The 20777-nt window shown below is 44.3% G+C and overlaps 1 protein-coding gene across 8 annotated transcripts in view; it reads right to left on the bottom strand.

Annotated features, from left to right (window-relative positions):
* Positions 1–20777, bottom strand: part of CIT (citron rho-interacting serine/threonine kinase) — a 178851-nt gene that overhangs the window by 27754 nt on the left and 130320 nt on the right. For all 8 annotated transcript variants that reach the window (XM_047760368.1, XM_047760361.1, XM_047760362.1 and 5 more), the window contains 5 exons: positions 19869–19922; positions 11985–12182; positions 10748–10941; positions 7535–7670; positions 4872–4976 (listed from right to left, as the gene is read on the bottom strand). In XM_047760368.1, coding sequence (XP_047616324.1) covers positions 4872–4976; positions 7535–7670; positions 10748–10941; positions 11985–12182; positions 19869–19922 — 687 coding nt within the window. The remainder of the gene's footprint in view (positions 1–4871; positions 4977–7534; positions 7671–10747; positions 10942–11984; positions 12183–19868; positions 19923–20777) is intronic.

Below are 20777 nucleotides of genomic sequence, written 5' to 3'. Positions count from 1 at the left end.
AAAGAACCTGGGCTTTAGAAGGTTTCAGACCCTGGTTCCAAGCCTGACTTTAACCCTTGTCAGTCACATGACCGGGGGCAGTTCATACTGCCCTTCGGCCCCTCAGGCTCTTCATCGGTCAGTGGGGGTAGTGCCTCCCTTTGCCAGGTGAGAGACGAGCGTAGCGCCCAGCAGACAGCAGATGCTTGACGAATTTTGGCACTCCCTTCATTGTGCTTCTTTCCTCCCTCAGTCCAGTTCAGGTGCGCCCCCCCTTCTCCATCTGCCTTTCCTGCCCAAACCTATTCCAACAGCCTCTCCCCATCCATCCTTCATAAAGTGAGAGATACTAACCTACCATCACCTGCCCTGTGTGCATGGCCTGGAATTTCTGAATCAAACCACAGAACCCTCGAAAATACAGGGAAAGAAAAAAAGAGAGAAAACAGCTAAGATTACCTCTTACAGGGAGCAACCCTTCCCCTGGAGCATGAGTGATTACTCCTGCAAATTACCCTCTTTAGTTTCCTTCTACTATTTTAGGACAACAGTAATTACTAGGCAGGAAGCAGAGAAACAAGTGCTAGGGACAAGAATCTGTTTGGTGACAGCCAGGCCCAAAATATTTCTCTAGAACAAACACATCAACTGTCCATTAGCTTTCCAAGAAATAGGCTGCTTATTTACTATAATAAAAAACAAGAGGGACATTTGTGCTCAATGAAATGTTTTACTTCCCAGAGAGCGATAAAGGGAGGCTATTCCCGGTCAGTATTAGACAGAAAAAAGGGCTCTAAACATGCACGTAGAGCCCAAATCCACCAATTTTATGAGGGTGACAGGAAACTGCGAGGAAGCACAGAACTAGATGACAGAACCAGAACATGAAACAACCCTGGTAGCTGGCTCAAAACCAACAAGAGGATGGTTGCTATATATATATATATATATATATTTTTTTTTTTTTTTCCTGGCCACACCCAGGGCATGTGGAAGTTCCTGGGCCAGGGATTGAACCTGTGCCACATCAGCAACCCTGAGCCACTGCAGTGACAACACTGGATCCTCAACCCGCTGAGCTACAAGGGAACTCCTGGTATATATTTTTTTTAAACTTCAACGAGCAGTTCCCGTCGTGGCTCAGCAGAAAGGAATGTGACTAGCATCCGTGAGGACTCAGATTTGCTCCCTGGCCTCGCTCAATGGGTGAAGGATCCAGCATTGCTGTGAGCTGTGGTGTAGGTCACAGATGGGGCTCAGATCCTGTGCTGCTGTGGCTGTGGTGTAGGCCGGCGGCTCCAGCTCTAATTTGATCCCTAGTCTGGGAACCTCCATATGCCACAGGAGTGGCCATAAAAAGACAAAACAAAACAAAAAAACAAAAAAAAAACCTTCAACTAAATAAATATTTTAAAAAAACCACACAGAAACTCAGGAGTTCCTGTCATGGCTCAGTGGTAACAAACCTGACCAGTATCCACGAGGATGCAGGTTCGATCCCTGGCCTTGCTCAGTGGGTTAAGGATCTGGCGTTGCCATGAGCTGTGGTGTAGGTCGCAGAGGTGACTTGGATCCTGCATTGCTGTGGCTGTGATATAGGCCAGCAGCTACAGCTGTGATTCGACCCCTAGCCTGGGAACTTCCATATGCTGAGGGTGTGGCCCTAAAAAGACAATAAAAATAAAATCAAACTAATAAATAAAATAAAAGCACAAAAACTTGTAGACAAGCTCGTGGTGATTTAATAGATGAATGGGTATCGATGGTATGATAAAACCACCCAAAGAGCCTTGGTCATTGGCAGAGGTCTTTAGATCCCAGGATGGAAATGTAGGTAGCCTGCTGTTCTGTGCTGCTCAAACCACATGGACTTCTAGAAGTTCTTTTCAGAAAGATAGACTGACCAGAAAAGAACCCAAACATGGAGGGACTTGAAATGTCTCATGTAGAAAAAAAGGCAATGTGGAAGGTGAGAGTGCTATGGAGATGCCACCATCACGGAGATAATAAAAACTAGCTCATAGAAGTGTCACATGGACTGTGTGAGCCAATTCATGCAAAGTACTCAGCAAGGCACCTGACACATAGTAAGTGCTGATTAAACATTACTGTGGTCCAAGCCAAGAAATATGCTTATTCATCACTATTAACCTCCTAGATATCCTGTTGTGGTGCAGTGGAAACGAATCTGACTAGTATCCATGAGGACTCGGGTTCAATCTCTGGCCTCATTCAGTGGGTTTAGGATCTAGCATTGCTGTGAGCTGTGGTGTAGGTCAAAGACACGGCTTGATTTAGTGTGGGTGTGGCTGTGGTGTAGGCCAGCGGCTATAGCTCCGATTGGACCCCTAGCCTGGGAACTTCCATATGCCAAGGGTGCAGCCCTAAAAAGATAATAATACCCACACACACACATATATGTATATCTCCAATATTGGTTGGAAATATTCGACTACTCCCAGTTTTCAAGCGTTTTGATGGAAAAGAATCAATAAAAGAATCAAGAGTTGGAAGTTACAGGCTTTGGTTCAAGATATGGAAGGGGGTTTTAAGAATTAGAGTTGCCAGAAAAATGAGATGGGATTTCCAAAGTCACTGGTGAGTATTGGGGCTGGGGTTCAAAGAAGCCCATGGGTAAGGAATGTCAAGGAAGGGGTCTCTACCTTGGACAGGAGATTCCTGTGATAGGATTCCCAAATGGACTTTGGGCTCTAGCACTACTTCCAACAGACTAACCGTGCCTGTGAAGTGTTGAGTTGAAAAAGCTGCTGAGGCCATTTCAAGCCTGAGAGAAAAGACTTGGGGAGAAATAGCTGCTAGTGAAGTCAGCCAGGGGCCGAGAGAGAGGGGACAGTGGTGGGGATGTGGACCAAGTGACACACAAGCATTCTTTCCAGCTCTGATAAGGCTCTGACTCTGGCCTCATTTCCAAGAACCTGTACCTGATGAGAGGGACAGGTGGGCTGAGCCCCCGTCACCGCCTGTGACCGCCCTCTGCCCACCACAAGCAAGGACCCCAGCCGCGCTCTGGACCATAAAGGGCATTCTTTGTTTCCTAATGGTTTTGGCTGTCAGTGAGACTGGCCTTGAACTCCAGGTCAGCCAGACGTCTGTGCCCAAAAAGCCCTCTGTGGGGTGTAGACTGAGAAACTGGAGATGTTCCCAGGTAGTTTTAGAAGTGAGAACCGGGGCGGGGGGTACTGAATCAGGACTCCAGCCTTCTATTCCTAGCCTGGCCGCTGACTCACCAGGTAACCTGGGACCAAAAGCTGGCAGGGCCAAATCCCCTTCCTGAGAAGGAAAAGAGGACAGGCCAGATCTCTGATTATTTCTGCTCTTCCTGTTCCTGATGTGGACTTCAAGGGAGGGCACTGCCTATTCATTCTGGACGAAGGACCACTGTGCTCTATTTGACCAGGGAGATTTTAAAATTTCTATTATAATATTCTTAATACCCCCTTTGGTCAACTTTCCACTCGTGTGTGTGTGTAATCGAATTTATTTTAAAAAAATTTTTATTGCAGTTAGCTATACATAAATTTACCACTTTAATCATTGTTAATCAGATAGTTTGGTGGCATTAAGGACTTTCACATAGCAACACCACCATCCATCTCCAGAACTTTCCCAAACTCCCACCCATAACTTTCATTTATTTATTTTTTTAGGGCCAAACCCATGGCATATGGAGGTTCCCAGGCTAGGGGTTGAACTGGAGCTGCAGCTGCCAGCCTATACCACAGCCACGGCAATGCCATATCAGAGCTATGTCTGTGACCTACACCACAGCTCACAGCAATGCCAAATCCTTAACCCACTGAGCGAGGCCAGGGATCGAACCCACATCCTTATGGAAGCTAGTCAGATTCATTTCTGCTGAGCCACAATGGGAACTCCCACCCATATCTTTTTAAAGCCTCATTCTAGGAAACATTTTTCACCTGCAAAATTTTCACCACACTTTTCCAACTTAATAGCATAGAATAATATTTCTACTAGCAGAGACCCTTAGAAAGAGTTCGGTAAAACCTTAATTCACCAGAACAGATAATCTGGTTAATTCCACTGTGGGTTAGACAAAACACTCTTGGAGTCCAACTTCTCGTTAAATATGTTTATAAAGTGCATTTATCCTGAGAGGTTAATTCTCATGAACAATCACTGAATTATCGGTGATTCGATATCCAGGGCTTTGGCTGGCAGGGGGAAATGTACTAATATTTAGTACAGCAGAAATTAACATTGTAAATCAAGGATACTCCAATAAAAATAAAGTGGGCTGAAACAGAATAAATAAATAAATAAATAGAGATTTTCAGAACTCTGTTAAAAGTTACAGGAAATAACTAGGAATGGGTTGGTTCAGGAGATCAATGTGAGCTTTTCATTTTGTGTCTCCAAAGCCAGGCATAATTTTTTTTTTAATTGAATTAACTGCATGTTTAAAAGTCTTCATGAGATTTGGCGCTCAGCTTAATCTGATCAGGTCTCTGCCCTGTGCCTGAAGCTCATTTGCAAGGATGTTCTATCAGCGTGCAAACTTAATATCCTTTGGATATGAACTCTAAAAAACAATCTCACTCAATATCCATTGGCCCACACATTTCATAAATTTCTATGTGGCACACACACCTGCTTTGTGCCTGACACGTGAGCACCGCAAGTGCTCAAGGGGGGGGACCCATAATAACAAATAGACCCCCTGGTCTTCATGACACATTCTTGTAATGTGTTCAACACCTTCAAGGAAGTTCCAGTGACCGTCTTGCTCTCCCGTGAAAAGCCCCATTCTGAAATCTGAAAGTCTTAATCTGGACCTGCCCATGTGAATACAACAAATTTTCACTAACGTGCCACCACCTGGCTTAACTTACCGGGTGTTTTGCACTCACCTCTTCCAGAAGCCTTTGTTTGAGCTCTCGTTCCGTCTCCAGCTTCTGCTGTAAACTTCGGGCATTCATTTCAAGCATGGCGTGCTTCTTCTCCAGGTCATTGAGCTGGACATTTGGAAAAATTGGCCGTGATCCCACATTTAGGAATGTTAGATGCTGACGACTTTTGCAAATACCCACAAACTTTCACAGGTAAAGGAGAATCAAGTTCTAAAGGTCAGGACATAAACATTGGTTTGTAAAGGGATATCACAAATGTCCATGTCACGGATAAGCCTTGTGTAGGTTATTCCATGAGGATAATATTTCTAAGGGGTGGGTCACATAGACAGCAGTGACAGATTCTAGGAGGATGACTTCAAGAATTTATTCATCTGGTGTACTTTTGCTGAATTAAATAATCATAGGCTGAATGCTTACTACTCGCACAGGATAATGTCAGGGGCTTTGGGATCAAAGGATAGAAAAGCCCCCTCAATGATCCAACAAGTCACAAAGGCAGAGGGTGGCCCATAACTAGACATGCACACGAATGGTGACGGCTTTACCAGGTGACAATTTTGCTACGAGGTGTGGAGAAGAAAATATTCATCCTGAGTGACCAGTCATTAAAAAGATGAAGGGATGAGAAGGTCTGGAGTCTTAAAGGACTGGTAGACCTTGGGTATGGAGGACTGTAAGAACAGTCGGAAAAAAGGTATCATTCGAGCTAAACACAAAAGGGTTCATTCATCTCTAAGTAATATATTTATTTTCCTCATTTTTTTTAACAAAAAAAAAAGTCAATCCCAAGAAATGCAGGAATATTCCTCTAGCCTTGAATCTGATAAGTTAATTTCTATGAAATTCTGGTAAGAAAATCATGCTGGCTGTCCATAAAGATTTATGTTCATCACAATGTTATTTATAATGGAAAAAAAAAAAATTGGAAGAAGCTCAAAGCTGCAACACAAGTGGAATGATTAAAATAGATGCCGCTGTGTAATTGATGTTTCTAGAACATGTTTAAAATATATTCACTAATCTGAGAAAAGCCTCTGATTGTGTGATGTTTAAAGAAAAAGAGATGTAAAGCTGTTTATACAGTAAGAACCTAAGTTTATAAATAAATAAATATATACACACACATATATTTTTCAACCTATCATGCAAAGAAAAGACTACAAGTACATTCACCAACATTAGCAGTGATGACAGATTACCAGTCATTTTTTTCCTTTGCTTTTCTGTAGTTTCTCTGTCTTCCACAATGACTGCAAATAATCATTTTTATCATCACGACATTACAAAGAGCTACACAAAATTAAGAGGTCAGATTACTACTTTATTATGTGTGTGTGAAAAAGCACGTAGGTTACTTATTTATTTTTTGCTTTTTAGGGCCACACCCACAGCACATGGAGGTTCCCAGGCTAGGGGTACAATCGGAGCTAGAGCTGCCGGCCTATGCCACAGCCATGGCAACACCAGATCCAAGCCGCGTCTGTGACCTACACCACAGCTCACGGCAACGCCAGATCCTTAACCCACTGAGTGAGGCCAGGGATCGAACCTGCAACCTCATAGTTTCTAGTTGGATTCATTTCTGCTGCGCTGCAACGGGAATTCCAAAAAGCACGTGGGTTATGAGTCTGTGTGTACATACAAGGAATTTCTCTGATCTTCACTTCTGTTAGCTATAACACTGAAGCACCTACTCTAAATCTCTTATAAGATTATTAGATACAAATCTCCCTAGGAGTTCCCTTGTGGCACAGCAGGATGAAGATCTGGCGTTGTCCCTGCAGCTGCTGGGGTTGATGCTGTGGTGCAGGTTCGATCCCTGGTCCAGCAACTTCCACATGCTCAGGTGGAAACAAAACTCTCCCAACCCTGGTGCATGGTTTTGTAAAGGTGGCGCAGCAAGCAGACAAGGACAGTAAGGGCATATATCTGGCGCAAGATGCTGAGGACCTGCACCTTCCTCAGATCCCATCGTGTGGACTGAAAACTCTAGAGGCTGAGGGGCTCCCTGTCACTGCAGCAGTGGAGCGAGCTTGGTCCTCACCACCCCGCACTTTCACAGATGCTCGACATTCACAAAAACATCTGCATACCAAATGCCAGCAAGCAAGAGCCCCATGCACCCAGAGCTAACCGTGGACCTCAGGGCCAGTAGATGTTAAGAAATCACTGACCAGGAGGGAGGGGACATGGACAGAGGGTTTGGGGTGGGTAGATACAGACTGTTACATTTAGAACGGATGGGTGATGGGACCCTGCTGTACAGCACAGGAAACTGTGTCCATTCTCTTGGGCTAGAACATCAGAAAGATGGAAAACAAAAAAAAAAAACAAAAAAAACCCAACATGTGTGTATGGGTGAGCGGCTGGGTCACTTTGCTGTATAGCAGAAATTGAAGGAACATTATAAATTAACTATACTTTAATTTAAAAAAAATTTTTTTTAAATCACTGACCAACTGTGAGACCCCAGGACCCACCACACACCACTGCCAACCAAAGGTGTCCCATGAGAAAGCACAGCTGTTGTGACTTGATGAGCAAATGCAGGTTTATGAAATGTGGTGACCACGGATCACATCTGAATCTGCATCAGGTGTACCTGCGAGAAAAAGGATGTACAAACGTTTACCTAAGAGGAGGAAGGGACAGGTGCTGACCTTGTCGGAGAGGCTCTCAGCTTTCAGCTTCTGTTCCTTGAGAGCCTGCTGCAGGGCCAGAATCTCGGCCTTGTGCTCCTTGACTGCCAGCTCCACCACCTGGCGAGACTCGGTGATCCGCTGATCAGCCCTCGCCCTGTAGGGAAGCACAGGCTGCTTTCAGAAGCCCCACCACACAGACCTGGATGAAGGGAGCTGGGCCGGTTCGGATCCCGAGCAACAGACTGTGGGCTGGAGAGAGGCCCAACCCTGGCTCTTTGTTCCAAATGACGTCCTGTTCTCTGACTGTGTACAGAGGGAAGATCTGACCCACTTTTGGCCCTGGGTAAAAATATGCTTAGCAGGTCAAGTTTCTGCATCTGTGGGCTTGGAAAGGCTGAAGGGGACAAGGCATTTCTCCAGATGCAGCTGGGCTGAATAGGCTGGGTCGAGAGACTGTTATAGCCCGTATGGGAGTGACGATGGAATGGAATCCCGCTGAAGGAACACGAGGTGCAGGGGACATGGGAGGCCCCCCTAAGCAAACACTTCCTCTCCTCAAAGTATATACAAGAAGTGAAGGGAGTTACCACTGTGACTCAGCAGTAACGAACCCGACTAATATAATGAGGAGGCAGGTTTGATCCCTGGCCTCACTCAGTGGGTTAAGGATCTGATGTTGCCATGAGCTGTGGTGTAGGTTGCAGATGCGGCTTGGATCCTGCGTTGCTGTGGCTCTGGTGTAGGCCGGCAGCTACAGCTCCGATTCGACCCCTAGCCTGGGAACCTCCATGTGCCACAGATGTGGCGCTAAAAAACAAAAAATAAATAAAAGTGTTGGGGGGGTGCTCCTCGGGAAGCTCAAACTTCAGTGTGATGAATGAGCCTGCCAATAAGGCTAGAGAGTAGAAAATCTGGAAGCCAACCAGAAGGCTCACTTCCCCTCCCCCACTGGGGCCATTTGTTTTGCTGCTTCCAGCCCTGGGCTTGGGTGGTTTCCTCCACTGGCAACCCTCCCCTTCCTTATCCCACAAACCAACTCTTCCTCAGACCAACAGGGACAAACTCGAAGGCTGCATCCTCCAGAAAACCTGCCCCAATTTTCCCCTCAGAAGTAACCTCTCCTCATTCCACACCCAAAGCATAAATGTCCTTCCCGCCTGGCACAGCCCACTCATCTTAGGTGATAAATAGTTCAATGCATGGTTTCTCTCCTCTGCTAGACTCTTAGCCTCTTGAAGATGAGAATTAAGAATTATTCTCGGAGTTCCCGTCGTGGCGCAGTGGTTAACGAATCCGACTAGGAACCATGAGGTTGCGGGTTCAGTCCCTGCCCTTGCTCAGTGGGTTAAAGATCCGGCGTTGCCGTGAGCTGTGGTGTAGGTCGCAGACGCGGCTCGGCTCGGATCCCGTGTTGCTGTGGCTCTGGTGTAGGCCGGTGGCTACAGCTCCGATTCGACCCCTAGCCTGGGAACCTCCATATGCTGCGGAAGCGGCCCAAGAAATAGCAACAACAACAACAACAACAAAAGACAAAAAAAAAAGAATTATTCTCATCTCAGACCCCACATACTACCCAAACAGAAGGGGTGGGGAGGGCACGACTGCTCCTGAAAGCATACCTGAAATGTCCCCCTGAGCACAGCCCATAATTACATGTTCCAAGTGGGGCTGTGTATTTCTTGATGCTACAGTGGATTCTGAGGGACTCAAGAAACAGCCGAGACAGGAGCTGGACTTGAGGGTGGGAGGGAGGGGGTCTGTGCCAAAGCAAAGCGGCCAGAACAGTGACTGAGAATGGGGAGTGGGGAGGGGGCAAGAGCCCAGAGGGAAACGGCAACGGGAAGTCTGAAATCAGCAGCCCCCTCATGTTGCCAAATACCCTGAATGGGAAAATGTCCCAAAGGAGAATATGTCTACCAGTTGCTCTTAAAATTTACGGGTTCTCTCTGCTTCCAGCCTTCTCTGGATTCACTGATTTAGCATAGATTCTATACCCAAGACAATAATGAGTGTCCTATGGTCAAGCCAATGAGGGAAATACCTAAATGAGCTGCTAGAGTCCAGAAAATGACACATATTTCCACGTAGAGTTTGTCTTGCTTACGGAAGTCAGAGTATGGCAGGAAGGAAGTTTTCAGAGGAAGGTGTTATTAGCGGGGGTATGGGCGATGGATAAGATTCAGCTGGGCAGACAAGAAGCCTTGGGGTATTACTAGCCCATAGGGTGGCTCTGCGACAAACTAAAAAAGGCACGTGTTCATCAGGACCATTTACTTTTATCTGTCGTCAACTGCTGTCATAATAAACTGGTTCTGTTAGAACAAAACATTTTCCTGCCATGAGCTGTTCATAATAAATCTTCAACTCTCTGATGTCTTCCGTGTAAACAGCACCCCCAGTGCTATGTGGTACACACCCTGCACGACTGTGACCCTGGCAGGAAGGGATTCGATGCTAGAAGAGCTGGGAAAGGCAGAGGAAAGATGCCACCTGAACTTGTGATTGTTATTTCCTACCAAGAAGGGGAAAAAAATTAAAAATAAACTATTCTTATAGAGCAGCTGTTCTCAACTGGGGGCAACTTTGCCCCACCCCAACCCAGGGGACACTGGGCAATATCTGGAGACATTTTTGATTATCACAATGTGAGGAGGAAGCAGCTACTGGGATTTAGTGGGTCTAGTCCAGGGATGCTGCTCAACCTCCTACAATGAACAGATCAGACTGACAAGAAAGGACAATCCAGCCCGCACTGTCCATATGCCAAGTGGACCAGCCCTGGTATGGAGAGAAGACTTGCACTGCACATGACCAGGAGCAAAATGGTGATGGTTCTGCTATGTGGTCACAATAAGAAATTTGAACAACGAGTGTCTCAAAGAAAGCACTGAGCAAAAACAAAAACAAAAAACCAATAAACAATTAAACATTAGTTTAAAAAAAAAAAGAAAAGAAAAGAAAGCAAGCACTGAGCTATTCACCCTACTGACTCCAAGGCCTCTTCTTGAGGTAACGGGTCACCATTCCTGCCAACTGGTGCTATCTGTCTTTACAACAGGGATGACCAACCCATCCTGGTTTGCATGAGGGTCTCCCATTTTAACACTGGAAGTCTTATGGCCCAGGACACTCCTGGACAAGCTGGGACAACTGGTCACCCTGTTGGTGACTCTGGAGTGGCTCCTGCTGCCATCACCTGCCACTGGTTTTCCCATCAACAGGAAGTCCCACCTGCTCTGCTTCTCAGTGTCCAGCATCCTCTGCAGCTCTCGAACCCGACACTCAAACTGGGACTTCTCGTCACCAAGAACGCTCCTCCATGCCTCCCACTGCCTCTCCTTCTCCAGCAGCTCATCGTTCAGGGCCTCCAGATCCATGACCTGCTCCTCCAGCATCGTGCACGTGGTCTTCAGAGCTTCCATCGTCTGCAAATCAGGACCATTGAGCTGTGCCTCACAGAGGACGAAGGCTTCCCGGATATTGCTTTTGTCTGATTGGTTTCCGAAAAGCACACGTTTCTAACTACAGTCTGAAACACAGATTATCTTTCTCTCTGATAGATTGAGAGGACCAGACAAGAAAGGATGAAAGGCCACTACCTTATAGAAAGAGCCCAGAGGAAGGCCAGGGAAAAAGAGACCACACTTAAAAATAAAGTGGCCCACAGAAGCATTCTATTCTATTTTGAATGGTTTTAAATCAAAATTAAGAATGACTACACAGGAGTTCCCTTCGTGGCTCAGCAGCTCAGCAGTTAACAAGCTGATTAGTATCCATGAGGACGCGGGTTCGATCCCTGGCCTTGCTAGTGTGTTAAGGATCCAGCGTTGCCATGAACTGTGGTGTAGGTCACAGATGTGGCTCGGATCTGGTGTTGCTGTGGTTGTGACATAGGCTGCAACTGTAGCTCTGATTAGATCCCTCGCCTGGGAACCTCCATATACCACAGGTGTGGCTCTTTAAAAACAAAAAAGAATGACTACACACTTCTAAAAACCATATTTAGGAATTCTCTGGTGGCGCAGCAGGTTAAGAGGTTGCCACTACACCAGCTGGGGTCACTGCTGTGGTGTGGATTCGATACCTGGCCCAGGAACTTCTGCATGCTGTTGGCACGGCCTAAATAAAAACCATTTTTTTAAACACGTAAGCCTTCGAAACACAGACAGGATTATAAAGAAGCGCCGTTGTACTGGACAGGCTCAGTCTTAGGAGAGAAGTAACAGGCAACACAAAAATCTAAAGAAGCAGAGTTCCCTTGTGGCTCAGTGAGTTAAGGAACTGGCACTCTCACTGCAGCAGCTTGGGTCGCTGCTGTAGCACAGGTTCAACCCCTGGCCTGGGAACTTCCATATGCTGCAGGTGCTGCAAAAAAAAAAAAAGAAAGAAAGAAAGAAAGAAAGAATCTAAAGGGGCTCCAGGTTTTTTTTTGGGGGGGGGGGGCTCTGACATGATTTACGATGCTTACTTGCTTCTGGCTGGTGAGCTGCATTTCCCTCTCTGTGATCTCGCGGCGGAGATGGTCCACTTCACTTCTCAGCTGTACAATCTCGTCGTTGGCACCCGAGGCCTCGTCGAGTTGTTTGGACAAGTAGAAGTTTTGGTTGTTGAGCTCGGCATTGTCCTCCGTCAGCTGGTTGAGCTGCTCCTCCAGGTCTGTGATTACCTGACAGAGGATAGGAGTTGGTGACGACGTCCAGCACGGTGGTTCTCAAGGCCAAGTGGCTTCTAGAGCCATCAACAGCTGAACCCACATGACATGGACAGTCATCATGCAGGTCCCATTGCCTATCCAACTCCCTGGAGTCAAACCGGAGCTCCCACACCCGCCCCCTCAGCGCTCAAACGCACATCTGCTGTGGGAGAAAAAAAGAAACATCTCTGGTTCTTTCTAACATAGGATTCATCAGGAAAATATGGCGAGAACAAATCCATCAAAAGTGACTGCCACGTGGAAGGGGCAACTTTTTTTTTTATTACTGAATGAATTCATTACATTTGTAGTTGTACAATGATCATCACAATCCAATTTTATAGGATTTCCATCCCACAACTCCAGTGCATCCCCCCACCCCCCAAACTGTCTCCTTTGGAGACCATAAGTTTTTCAAAGTCTGGGAGTCAGTATCTGTTCTGCAAAGAAGTTCATTCTGTCCTTTTTGCAGATTCCACATGTCAGTGAAAGCATTTGATGTTGGTGTCTCATTGTATGCCTGAGAAAGGGGCAACTTTAAATGAGATCAAGTTCATGGACAATGACAGAAGGTGGAAAATGCAAACTGAGGAAAGAGGGACAGTAAAGAGACTGGCATCCCAATCAGCTAATTAAGCTAAAAATACTCAGCACACCGTCTATAAGACAGGATCATTAGAGATAGTCTTAGAAAGCCAAATAAAGTTCTTATCAAGGAAGACTGAGTGAAGGACACTAAGAGTTATTTTAATAGTATCTCGAGCAATCCATTTAATTTTGTGCAACAAAAGAACAACAACAAAAAAAACTTAAGGGATACTCAGAGTAATCCTCAACATATCATACTATACGAAGGCATCACTTTAAATGGCTCTTATTATACAGCCAAGCTATCAGAAAATGGGAAGGCATGTACAGGAAATTGTCGTTTTACTGAGAGATTTAATCTGGTTTTGCTAAATTATTTCACTGCTCAATGGCAGAATGACTTCAATTTCAGTGCATTTAAGCTTTCCTGTTCTCTTTGCTGAGCTTTAGTACCAGCGCTGGCAGAGAGCTTTTATATAGAATACTTTAGAAGTTTAAGGGCAATTTTCTAATAATAGTTGGAATGAGACACACAGGCAGTAAATTAAATTTTATGTAACAAAAAGGAGTAAATTAAAAGGCAATGCCTCTGAGCCTACAGTTACTAATTGTTTCCCATTTTTCAAACCAAGAGAAGACTGAGTTTCTGAAACATTGCCACTGTTTCCATGACTAATTCCCTATTTGAACCCCCTTTGATTATCAATTAAAAAAGAGAAATCTTCCCGGGCACACAGAATTAAAGAACATCAATTAAGTAGATCTGTTCAATGTGGCTTAGAAAACACAGCTTTTCATTTTGTTAACTGAGCTGATGAGCTTTTAATGCAGTAAGTGGTCTAGTAATTTGTATTTTAATATCAAAAGCCATGGTAATTCCTAATGTACTTGTTTGAGGAATGCTCTCAACTACAGGACGGGGAATAAAGATTATCTGCTCAGGTTCTTGGCTAAAATTCCTTCTTGATCAGGGTGAAAAAAAATAAAGGAAACAACTGCAAGTCCATCATTCCTAGCAGGCAGCTCTGCTTCATGGGGGTCCCTGTATGGTGACCTGGTTCGATCTCCTGAAAGCAGAAACAATAGATAACGATGCCCAGCAGTTTAAAGGGTCTCTTTCCTATAAGGAGTAAACCCATTTCTTTTTAAAATTTTTTTTAATTTTTATTTTTTTGCTTTTTAGGGCTGCACCTGTGGCACATGGAGGTTCCCAGGCTAGGGGTCAAATCAGAGCTACAGCTGCCGGCCTACACCCCAACCACAGCAACACCTGATCCAAGCCGCGTCTCTGACCTACACCAAAGTTTGCAGCAAAGCCAGATCCTTTAACCTACTGAGCGAGCTCAGGGACTGAACCCGCATCCTCGTGGATACTAATCAGATTCTTAACCTGCTGAGCCATAGTGGGAACTCCAGTAAACCCATTACTTAAGACAGTTTACCTCCTGGACTGCACATGCCTCCACTGTGCTACCTTCTACCTCTGCCCCAAAGGAAAACAAGACTTGATGAGGCAAACTGGCCCTGGAAGCCGTGCTATAAAAATGGGTTCTGGAATCCCAAATGAGCCACCTTGAGCTTTGCTGGGCTAGTCTCTCCATCTGTGACCTGAAGGTAAATACTATATTGACCACTTCCCTTGATACTGTTTTCATGTTGTGGATTTTTCTTGCATGCTGTTCTATTTTAATGCATTGTGTGACATATAAGGGATAAAAAGTAGTGACCAAGATGTTGAGGCATCCATATTCTCTCTTGAGGAGCAAAAAGACCTCAGAAAATCTATCCACATAAGGCTACATACACCACCGAAATCATTTGCTTGCCATTCAAAGACATATGTAAGCCTTTGGGCTCCTACTCCTTTTCTTTGAATCATGAAGAAAAATGCAATTCGTGATAAGCCCATTTCTGCCACCTCATCTCCTCCCAAAATTAGATGATAAATTGCGAAAAAGGAAACGCTCAGAAAAAGCCAGTGAGGTGCCAAGATTATTACACTCCCTTCAGCTGAAATGGGGCCATTGGATTTGAAAGGGTCCTTCTGTTTCCTTGCTGTCATCCCGTTTTCAGGGGGTCTCCTGTCTCTGATTTCTATTTACAGGGTGTGACGTTTAGCTCTGTATTTTTGCCATCATTTCTCTTTTGCCTGTTTGACAAGAGGAGGATTGTGTGTTTGCATGAAGCATCCTAGGCCTCATTAAAGCAAGTTAACTCATTCAGACATTTTATATCTTCTTTCTGCCCAAGCCATAACTCGTTTAGCTTGTGACTGTTTCAAGTTGCTGGAAATGTGTATTATGTGTTAGACACACACACCCACACACAGATATTGAACTGACTCGAGACACAGCCAGTAAATCAATGATCTCCATGGTTTGGAGGGGAAAAGTATAATAATGGGCAATCTGTGATTTGGCAGCAGGTTATAGGCAAGGAAAATTCTTAGGTCTCCTTTGTGTTCAGGGACATATTCTCTTCACACGGAAGGCAAATGATTTGTTTTCTATCCTAGGAGTCTGTTAACCTTTCAACGGTAAGGAAAGAAGGTAGGAAAGATATACACTGAAAGGCTGATTCCATCTTAGTGGCAAAAAGATGAATGAGAGAGCTTCATAATGCAAGGGCCAGCAGAGCTCTCACACATGCTGTTTTTCTAGATAAGAGATCTTGTTACAATTCTCGCAGAAAAGAGGGATACAAAAAATTACCTACTCTCAGGGTCCAAAAAAAATTTTTTTTAAAAAATCTCTTTTAGGGGCTATCTGTGGCTTTCCATGCAAACCTCATGGTTTGGAGATAGATAAATGTTACCTCTTACACCTGACTGGAAGGCCAGCAAAGGGAACATTACCTGGTAACTGGGGGTGAAGACACCAGCCAGCCAGTGAGCATCAGGCTAAAAAGACATAGGGCTGCTGGCCTATTTTAATGCCTCGTTCCTTCTTGAAGGCAGCTATTTGCATATTATTTATTTTTAATCTTATAGCTGACAGATTGATTCATAATTAAAACCGAGTCATATGTTTGCCTACCAACTCCTCTCCAAAACAGACTTAGGTAGGGTTGTAGGTGCCAGATTGAATCAAATCTTTTTTTAAAATCTCTTCAAAATAGAGAAATGGTCTGAGCTTGAAAATCTTACTGCTCGTGAGCTTTTGAAAAGCTGCGAACGGGGAGCCCCCATCAATTGAGCTATTACAGGAGTTCCACCAGTAACGAAGATGACGTTTCTCAGCACCAATGAGAAAGGAACATCGATCACCTTCGTCTCAAGTGTCTGTAAAGCAGCCTTTGAACCTGAAAAGGTATAACTGAGATCTGCTATTGCCGCCAAAAGCTGTTCTATGGATAAGCAATGAGGTCCTGTTGTAGAGCACAGAGAACTATATTCAATCTCTTGGGATAGACCATGATGGAAGATGATATGGGAAAAAGAATGTATATATATGTATAACTGGGCCACTTTGGTGTACAGCAAAAATTGGCACAACCATGTAAATCAAATATATTTTTAATTTTTAAAAAAGTTGAAACTCTCATTTATAAAAAAAAGTGGTGCTTTCCCAACTTTTATAAGGAGCAGAACCATTTTCTAAACAAGATTCTGTTGTAAATCCAATATAATGAAATAAGAGTAGTAATCTAATACCATTTAGCACTTTCTATGGACCAGGCCCTGTATGAACACTGATGCATCATCTAATTCTTGCAGGAACCCATCATCAGGTAGGTATATATTACCAAGTTTCTGATTCTATGACTCAGTGATTCCCGGGTTTTACTATTTCTGAAATCTGAGTGTGTACTAGAACTAAGCAGCCCCTTCTCTTCCCTCATCCAGCCCCCGAAGAGCATCTATGAAATGAATGATGCATTTTACAATCACTGGTGTACTGGAATTGAGGACACACGATGTTGCCCCCATTTTATAGGCAAAGAAATGGAGGCTCAGGAGTATGACATCACATACCGGGGCCAGTTGAGAATCTGAACCCAGTCTACCTGACTACAGAGCACACAGTCTGGACCATCAAGCCACCCAGCTGCCCTCGCTGAAATGTGGGTGGGGATCACTTTCTTGGGCTCCCCTCCCACTGGGAAAGGCCCCCAAAGGCTTCTCCATGGAATGTGAAAGTCAGTCAAGGAAGGATTAGAAGCCACTCTGTTCTAGAAAAAGCAAATTTGAGGGATAAAGGGAATATCAGAGCCACGTAAATAAGTAACCATGGACCACGATGGAGTTCCCATCGTGGCTAGTGGTAAAGAACCTGACTAGGATCCATGAGAATGTGGGTTCGATCCCTGGCCTCGATCAGTGGGTTAAGGATCCAGCACTGCCTCGAGGTCACTGACGTAGCTTGGATCTTGCATTGCTGTGGCTACGGCTATGACCAGCAGCTGTAGCTCTAATTCACCCCCTAGCCTGGGAATTTCCATATGCCAAGGGTGAGGCCCTGACAAAGCAAAAAAAAAGAAAAAAAGAAAGAAAGAAAGAAACCAAATTTGTTCTACACACTGGCATATTCTATTAACACTAAACTTCTGATTTTAAAAATGGGGGGAAGAGTTCCTGCTGTGACACAGTGGGACTGGTAACATTTCTGCAGCACCAGGACTCAGGTTCGAGCGCCAGCCCAGCACAGTGGGTAAAAAGATCTGGCATTGCTGTACCTGCAGCATAGTTTGCAACTGTGGCTTGGATCTGATTCTTGACCTGGGAACTCCATATGCTACAGGGCGGCCAAAGAAGGAAAAAAAAAGATAAAAAATAAAGCCAAGGGAGTTCCTGTCGTGGTGCAGTGGTTAACGAATCCGACTAGGAGCCATGAAGCTGCGGGTTCGATCCCTGCCCTTGCTCATGGGTTAACGATCCGGCGTTGCCGTGAGCTGTGGTGTAGGTCACAGATGCGGCTCGGATCCTGCATCACTATGGCTCTGGTGTAGGCCGGTGGCTACAGCTCCGATTAGACCCCTAGCCTGGGAACCTCCCATATGCCACAGGAGTGGCCCAAGAAATGGCAAAAAAGACAAAAAAAAAAAAAAGCCAAAATTTAAAAAAAAATGCGAGAAGGGTAGATTACAAAGGCACATAAGGAGCTCATGAGGGTGATGACTATGTTATTTTGATTGTTTTGGTGGTTTCACAGATATGCACACAATTTCAAAATTCACAAGGTTATATTATTATACTCCAATTATCCCTCAATAAAGCTGTTTAAAAAAAAGATTTAAAAAAAAAAGCCTCCAGATGAATGGAACAGGATTGCTGATGTACACATTTAAAATGCATCCAAGTTTATTTTAGGAAAAAACAGTAAAGTTAAAAAAAAATCATACTCCTAAAATGATCTATATTTCATTCAGTGATCATTTAGGAGCATGCATGTAACATAAGCAAATAACTCTTGTGTAAAATAAGAAACCCAGACAATAAGAAACTGCTAAGTAAAGCAAGAGAGTGCATGAACAGAATACATCAATTCCTCAAGGAAGCGGGGGGAGAGTGGAGGAAATCAACAGATACTCCTAAGGCAGGCTCACCCCAGATCCAGCCACTGGCATCGGAAAATATGAACCTAAATTCCACCTGCCAGGTACTTCCTAGAGTCAAACAGAGGCACGTCCCAGGACATAGCCACACCATATACACTGATGGTATACGCTCATCAGAGAAAAGGGTTTATAGCCGCCAAAGGATCTGCACGAGAGTCTATCTTAAGAGTTTTACTCCTACTAGAAACAATCCAAATGTCCATCAACAGGAGAATGGATAAATAAAGTTCGGTTCCATACATAGACTGGAAACACGACACCGTAATAAAAAAAGAACAAAATCTTGATGGATGCGACAACATGGATGAATCTCCCAGACAATTTAAGGAACAAAAAGGCTAAACCCAAAGACTACATCCTCTATGATCCCATTTACATGAAGTTCAAGTACCCCTGGGCCAAGGATGCTGACAGGAATAAGATAGGAGAGTGTCCTCTGGGAGCTGAACTGTTCTCTGTCTTGAGCTCTGCTATGGTTACACAAGTTGTCTCTACATGTACAAGTTCATTGAACTTTACCCTTCACATTAGTTACACTTCATGCACTTTATGCATTTTCTACCTAAATGAAGTGGGGACAGCATATGCCAGCAGGACTTAATGTCCCGGGTATAACGGCTCAAGAGGAAAGAAGGGTTCATTACAGAAAACAAAGTATGTATATAGGTGGTGGTGGGGGGGTGTTTCTGGAAATTCACAGATGCACAGGATAGAAATGGAGACCAGGTCACTGAGAAGTGACTAAGGAGCTAATAAAGCCATGAAAGGACCCGAGAAAGGAGGTAGAACTGTGAACAGGGACAACATCCCCACCTTCTGAAAGGGGCCTATTTTAATCCTTCACTCTGATCAAAAATAGACTTTGAGTTTCCACTGATCTTACCCTATTACATAACCTCTGAAGAATCCTCCTAGAATTGACTTCTTTCAATATAAATAACGTCTCCCAGAGAGTCCCAGATTCTGAATTTGCATGATGGAAAGCCGGATTATGCCTGTTACAAAGTTAACATTTCTAGATTTCTTCGGAGAAGAACTTGTTGGTCATCCCTCTCTGGAGAGGTAGCAGGCTGGAGACGTCTCACACCTGCAACTGCCCTTATTGTCCTGGGCCAGGCTTGGGCAGAACCTTTGATACTGGAGGAGGGGAGCTCCCTTGGGACTTTTGTTGTAGCTGCTGAGACCTATGAGTGGTTCCACAGTGAGGATTATTTTGACCATTCCAACAAGCCTTCCCCAAACATGAAGGATGGTTAACTTTAAAAACAAAACAAAACCAAAAAAACAAAAAAAAAAAATAAAATAAATAAATAAATAAATAAAAACAAAAAACTGTCAGGAAACCAAGACCTTGTAGTTATCTGAGGCTCCAAAATGCCCAGTTTGATCACTTTAACTCTGCCTCAAGCTGAAAGCTGGTATCAGAAATCAATTGAGGCTATTAAAAAGAGATGTCCCTCTTTCCTTCTCAGTGTTAGCTTCACATTATTCTCATCAACTTTGGTTAATACTCACAGTACAGCTGTTACGAAGGGCATCAAATTTGCGCTGGATTTCATCTCTATGTGCCTAAAAGGGAAGAAGTTGATTATAAATTTTTCATAGGGTGGAATACAATTCTATGTGCTATGGGCCAAATAAAGAAACTGGCTGTTTGCCTTCAAAAGCCAAGGATGCTGGCTGCAGCTGCCCCACCATTTTTTTTCCCCCAAAGAAAGAAATAATTAAGTCATACCCAACGTGAGAAGTTATAGGAATGCACAATGCTGTATTCACAACAATTAGGGTAAACAATACATCATACCTATACAAGTGTACTTAACATTCAGATTAAAACCTAAGGATGAGCAGAGGAAAAGAAAAAAAATGCAGGATGAAGTTTTTACTCTCCTTTATATGTCTTAATCCCCATTCTTAACCTTTTCCTCTTCCCTCCAACTGGTCACCCCCATCCCAGCCTACTCCCAAGACAGACACACACACACACACACCACACAGCAACAACAGCCAAGACAAAGTAGAGACTTTTTTTTTAATCCAAAGCTGCTGAGATTCAGAAACCCTGCGTAAATGTTCAAGCAAATATAAAGGCTTTCTCCAAGGCAGAGGTGCATTAATTCAGTTGAAAAGGATAGTTTGAGTACATACTACACGGCAGACACGTGGCAAGATATGGCATGTATGGTCTACACCTTTATTCTGGTGCGGCTGGACAGAAAATAAACAAGAGTGTGTGATTACAAACCAGTGGTATGAAGGAAAAGAAACAATGCCTGGCAAAAAAGAATAAGGGGGGAAAAAAGGAACTTCCTTAGGTGGGGTAGTCAAGGAGGGCTTCTCTGAAGAGGTGACATTTAAACTGAAACTGGCAGGATGATGAGCAGACAGCCATGCAAACAACAGAAAAGAGCAGGGGGAGCAGCA

This window comes from Phacochoerus africanus, chromosome 15, assembly GCF_016906955.1.
Source record: "Phacochoerus africanus isolate WHEZ1 chromosome 15, ROS_Pafr_v1, whole genome shotgun sequence".
Lineage (NCBI taxonomy): Eukaryota > Metazoa > Chordata > Mammalia > Artiodactyla > Suidae > Phacochoerus > Phacochoerus africanus.
This window is presented reverse-complemented; position numbering and strand designations above follow the sequence as displayed.